The 6,237-nt window shown below is 43.3% G+C and overlaps 1 protein-coding gene across 2 annotated transcripts in view; it reads right to left on the bottom strand.

Annotated features, from left to right (window-relative positions):
• Window positions 1-4,266: 4,266 nt before the first annotated feature.
• The window catches only part of LOC119450352 (zinc finger protein 391-like), a 31,575-nt gene continuing 29,604 nt past the window's right edge, over window positions 4,267-6,237 (bottom strand). The window contains exon 3 of one of the 2 annotated variants that reach the window (XM_049665819.1): window positions 4,267-5,017. In XM_049665819.1, coding sequence (XP_049521776.1) covers window positions 4,446-5,017 — 572 coding nt within the window. In that variant the 3' untranslated portion in view covers window positions 4,267-4,445. The remainder of the gene's footprint in view (window positions 5,018-6,237) is intronic. The other variant, XR_007466414.1, reaches the window with a different exon arrangement.

Raw genomic sequence — 6,237 nt, 5'->3', positions numbered from 1 at the left:
ACGCTTACCGTCCATCCGCTTTCGAGACATTTGACAATAAATTGGTCTAGACCTCTCTGTCGTCCCAGACGGCTGAAAGTAACCTCGAGGCGTGTTTCAAAGTCACCGAGATTGCGTGAAAATACCGGACGCGGCAGCGACATGGCAATGTACTACACGTAGTTCTGTCTTCATCTCAGCGTTTAAACAATGAAATGCAGTTTTTACTGCAGCTAACACAAGGAGATGATAGAGATAGTAATTTTTTTCAAGTACATGGAGACGGAGCTTTTGGCATCTATCCGGGGTATTCAAATTTTAAAAATTGTTTTTCAAGTTCATGACAAAACAGTAGACAATAAAAACCACCTTGAAGAGCGATTATGTTCCGTTGTTGTGTTCTGGTCTCAGGAGGATATTAGAGAAGTTTAGCTTGTCCGGTAATCGGGTAAATGCAGGCCATAGAGTTTCTCATTATAACACCTAGTGGGTACCTGGCACCACCGTCTATGCGAGTTTCTTGAAAGGCTGCCGTGCCCTCAAGGGAATGACGGGATATGTGTCTGCGAGGCTTGTGTTGGCTGGTGTTGTACGAGGCTTCGTCTAAAACGTGGATATGGCTACACAAATAACGCGTTCTTAAAATAAAATCTACATAAAAGGCTTTCATTCACCCATATTACATCTCTCAATAAAGTTTACTCACCTACAATGCAGCATCAAGCGAAGAAAAGCAAGAACAGATGACAAGTTGTACCAAAGCGAGCGACAATCTTGTCGTCTGCCCTCCAACTTTAGCGACCAGCTGATACTTTTTACGTTTCATAGAATTGTGCATCCAATAGTATGTCCTCAAAATTAAACAAAACATGTTTCTGTGTAATAATAAAGCTAAAGCAGTTTCTTACGTGCTGTTTTAGCAGGAAATGAATCATTGTGACAGACGGAACGGTGCTAGCCAAGCACGTCTTCAAGGCGTTCGGGCTCTCCAAGAACGATGCCAATCCGCATCCACAATATACCGGCATTCCCATGCATACCACAGCGCAGCAGCGCCACATTTCCCTCTAGGTTTTATAGTGTGAAACTCTATGATGCAGGCGGACCGGGCAACAAGCGGGCATTGGGGTGTGTTGGCAGAACCGTAAATGTGAGCGGCCTGTATGGAGCTGCCACGTGGTGGCGCAGAGCGCAAACAGACAAGAACAGCTAATATTGCAGTAACCAAGTGATTTCTACTTCGCTGCTGGTGTAAGTTTTCGGCAGTGGCGTAATCGTGTTGCTGCCGAAAACTTATGCCAGCAGCGAAGTAAAATACACTTGGTTACTGCAATATTAGCTGTTTTTGTCTGTTTGAGCTCTGCGCCACCAGGTGGCATCACCATACAGGCTGCTCACGTTTACGGTTCCGCCAACACGCCCCAACGCCTGGTCCGCCTGCGTTTACCCGATTACCGGACAAGCTAAACCTCTCTATTGGTGCATGTGAGTAACTTTCTATTTGCAGATTTGAAGCGCATTCTCCTGACTGCGCATTTGAAGACCGAATTGGAAAGTGCCATATGTGTTGCACTTGTAATAGACGAGCACCAAAGTTGCAGTTAGACATGTCTGGAGTATGTCCGGTGCTGCCTGAAAAAAATTCGTCTAGGACTGTTTCTTTGGATTCTTTTTATCTCCAGATAATCTGCCGCTGGCGATGTTCAAATTCGTATAATATACGTAGTTCAATGTGATTTTTAAATTACTCACTTTATTTCGCCACAGGATTATCTGATACTATATTTAATTGAAAAAAAAAATCTAATGTAACGTTAATGTAACGACGCATTCCAATGTTCGAAGTGTAACTGGAACACGTTCCTTTCGCATTAAAGGAACTTGTAACGGGAACTCGTTCCAAGATTGGGAAGGAGCAAGCTTTTGTTCCTGTTTTGGAGGAACGTGTACAACACTGCCAAAAACTGATATCGCAGTTCTGTAAACTGCATCCGTTAGAACATCCAAAGCGGACAAATTTTATATCTTCGTGAAGTTGTTACATTGTTTACAAGGGTTTCGCAAAAGTCACAATTACATAATAACAGTATAATGCAGAGCAGTGTACTATATTTTGTCTGTTTTAGATGCACTATTAGATTCAATTTATGGAATTGTGATTTCGTTTTTCATGGCCAATTTACAAAGTTGTAAACTACATAGTTTCGTTTTTGAAAAGTTGCTATGTTCGTCAATTTTTATAAAAAGATCTATGGCCTAAATCAAGAATCTGATTCCACCAGTCACTAGATTTAAACTTTATCTTTTGTATGCAACAAATCTCATCAAATTTGGTGCAGTGGTTGCCAAGAAAAAGGATTTCTCCTTTCCCATGTATTTAGAATCCATGAGCAAAAGCTTCCTCTTAAACCCATGAATGCCGTAACTTTTACACGCGCACTCTACAAGCTGAGCCGCTACACCTGTTTATCCCACTTTGCGATCACGACAAAGGCAAGTAATGAAAACGTGCGAGCGCGGAGAAAAGGCTAAAGGCCTACCGCTCGCATCCGACAGCTTCCGACGCCGCATAGCCACTGAACATCGCATAGCTGGCTACATACTAGCTGGTGCTCTCAAAACGATCCTTACACTTTCGCGATTGTATGCCTAGTTGCGGTTATACGAAATACCACGAGAATAGTATTTACTTTTGGCCATTTTTCAGTCCTTGAACTTCCTGGTGCTACTGGCGCGCAATGATAGTCGCCGCCAACTTCACCAACCACCGCGTCTGAAAAAAATTGCTACAGCCAAATCGTAGCCAGAATTGGAGCTAGCCAGACAGAAGACAAGCTTGCCTAGCACGGTGGTAGAATAGGAGAGGTGGCCAAACGAGCCCCCCAAGCACGTCGCCGAACTTCTCGAGTTTCTACTTTTTTTCCCTTTATTTCATGTTTCAAGGGATTTCGCACGATTCTGGCGTGAAGCTCCAACAGAATGACATCGTTTATTGTGCATGCATTTTATCAACGAAATTCACGTAAGTTCAGTGAATCATACGATGACTTTAGAGCTGTTGATGAATCTATTTCGCCTTCAGATGGCCAGCAAATGTCCTTGAATGAGAGCACTTTAGAAGACAGTGACTATGAGGAATCTACAGACCTGCAGTGCAAATCTTGGCCTCCCCCCAGGACAGTGATTAAATCGCTACCACACAGTGCTCAAGTACTGTTGAGAGCCTTGGGAATAAGTAAATTTTCAGAAATAAATCACTTAACATGCATTCGTTAACCTAAGCACTTTTCTTGTGTGGTGTCTAAATGCACGAAAAGGCTTTCGACTGGAACAGCCACAAATTGGGTATTTGCTCAAAGAGTTAATTTTACTGTTCAGGAAGTTTGCTATTGGAGAGTGGTACAAGTGCAATTCGATTACCATTTTGGTAACTGAAAACAAGACTGGTAAATTCGCTAGCTGCTAGTACAATCAAATTTTGTACAGTGCAGTTATAAGTTGTGGGGTCTCACACGTGCTCTTGGGACAAAGGAACGACAACGCAGTAGTGTAAACAATCAAACGGGCATTTATAGCACCTTTCATACACTAATGCCTGCTAGCCGAATTACTACGCCGATGGGCACACGACAAATCGAGGAAGTCCGAATGACAGCGACTGGATAGCAAGCGAATATGTTCATCCCATGCTAGACACCATCGCCTAGTCGTTCACATGTACGGTCACACGAACGGTGGCACGTTGGAACGATCAGAGTTTGTCCATTCCGGTGTCCTGCTCTTAGCCTTGCGAGACGGTCTCGCAAAGCGGGTCGGCGCACGCGCAATGCGTTCGCGCTGCCAACCAACCCCACGCAAAAGAGTAAGCGCCTTCTCCCTTTTGCGCCAAAGTAACCCCGCCGTTAGGTGGCGTTGGCCACGCAACACTAGCGCCATCTCTTGCAATACGCCGCCGCCGTAAAGCCCCGTGGCAAAGCCAGATTACAGGAGATGGGAGCCATGCGGGGAAAACCACCTCGGGGGACGCATGAGAGTCGGGCATCCCCACAAAGTGCAGGCTTCACTCAAAATAAAATTTTGTACGTATTTTAATAGAGAGATATATACTGCCAGATCTGCAGCTAAGCCAATGTATTGGTGAAAAAAACAAACAAATAGAGCTTAACCCTTGCCCAAAATTTATATTGCCAATGAATAATTTTTATAAGAAATTGGAAATAATGACGAAAATTTCAAATGCATTCACTGAATATGTCTTGAAGCATACAACAGAATAAAATGCCAATGAAATTGACAGAAGGAATGATAGAGATCAAGTTTATTTACATACAATTACAAAGGTTAGATGCTATAAGTGCAAGCATTCAAATGTAAACAAGAATTAACTACGCATTCACTAAACACATCTACATATACAGTGGTCTTTTAATTTATAGTGCGAATTCCAACTGAATGTTAATGGTAACCTATTCTATGGAATCACGCTGGTGTGTTTTCATGTGTCTCGTCAGGTCGGGATTTCGTCCAAATGACTTGGAGCAGACAGTGCAGTGGTATGGTCGCTCACCTGTATGAGTGCGCAGGTGTGCGTTCAGGTTGGCCATTTGCGAAAAGCTCTGAAAGCATGAGGTGCACTGAAATGGCCGCTCGCCTGTGTGGACGCGCAGGTGTGCCTGTAGGTTCGTAGTTCGCGAGAAGCTCAGAGGGCATGACGGGCATTGAAATGGCTTCTCACCTGTGTGGATGCGCAGGTGTTTGGACAGGGTGGACTTGTGCGAGAAGCTGTAATGACATGATGGGCACTGATATGGTCGCTCGCCAGTGTGGATACGCTGATGTTCCTTAAGCTGGAAGCTTCTTGAGAAGCTCTGAGAGCATAACTGGCACTGAAAAGGTCGCTCGCCTGTGTGGACCATGTTGTGTACTTTCAGATCAGACACTCTTTCAGTCTTGTAGTCACAGAACTGACAGCAGTGGAGACGTCCCTGTGGCAACTTTTCACCCTCGAGAGTTGCTGGACAGCTGGAATGCCTCGATGCTGCACACAGAAAACAAAACACTCTACCAGAATGCCATTTTTTATTTTAAAACAACGCTAATTATGAAATACCAATGAAATGAAAGAAAACAGATGCCAGTGCTAAGGATGAGGTTTTTCTGCATTCATGGAAAGTTTGATGGTGACTTTAGATGAAATTGAGCAATATATGGCTGATCAATGTTTTTGATTTGGTCAATATTTTTATAAATGTATGTTTAATGACATGGTCTAGAAAATCTGCTCATATTTTTATTAAATAGAATATATTTCATTGTACAAGAATTAAAGTCGGAGGAAGTGAAATGTTGTGCTACCTCTTGCTGCCACTAAAGCCAAGCCTGATAGCTATACCATTAGTAATGTTTCGATGAGATCCTCGATATATTTCATCTGGGAACTACAAATGTAATAGAGTGCAAGACAAACGTCCATGTTACTGTGAGCTCTATTATTTTTACGTCAAACTAGGTCTACCTATTGTAGAGTTTCCTACAACGTTTACTAGAGGGAACAATATAATGATAGCAATATAAATGAAGGTACCATTATCAAAACAGCAGAAACGTACAGCCTCGGTGCTCCAAGTAGAATGCCAAAATAAAGACTGTGATGCTCAAACATAGGTCAATGAATCACAGTTATTGGTATGACAAACATACACACCAAAATCTCCCCGTTGCATTGGCAATACAAGACAAAACCTCTGTTTAAAGCGAGTAGCTTTCTTTGCCTCTTTTGCCCATTTTCTTGGCGGTCGGTGGTACGAGGCTGGTAGTCAATGGGTGAAATTGCACTGGCAACACAAAGGCGTAGATGCAAAGGGGGCATGCTGTCGCGCAATCGAGTTGTGAGGCACGTTTGTAGTTTAACGCCAACTAGCTCTTTGAGACGCACTTGCTGTTGCATATGAGATTTATGGTGTCTGAAGGTTTAGAAACTGCATTTCAGTTGTCAAGGACAGCCTTCCTTTCCTCCCACCACCCTCTCCCATGGTGGCACCTGCATGAAAGGCCTGTGGCGGGAGAGGTGGATGGTAGTCGTCTTCCACGAGTGGAGACATGTACATGACCTATGCTACTGCTACAGTTGTGCTGGTTAACAACTCTGTTCTCTATGGGATAATGCAATGAAACAAGAGCCAAATAAGCATTCTCACTGTAAAAAATATATGCCATCAAGCGCATCACTCTTTTAATAAAGGCAAATAGCTTTCTAAA

This window comes from Dermacentor silvarum, chromosome 4, assembly GCF_013339745.2.
Source record: "Dermacentor silvarum isolate Dsil-2018 chromosome 4, BIME_Dsil_1.4, whole genome shotgun sequence".
In the NCBI taxonomy this organism is placed as follows: Eukaryota; Metazoa; Arthropoda; class Arachnida; order Ixodida; family Ixodidae; genus Dermacentor; species Dermacentor silvarum.
Note: the sequence above shows the minus strand (reverse complement) of the source record. Positions and strands in the feature narration are given on the sequence as shown.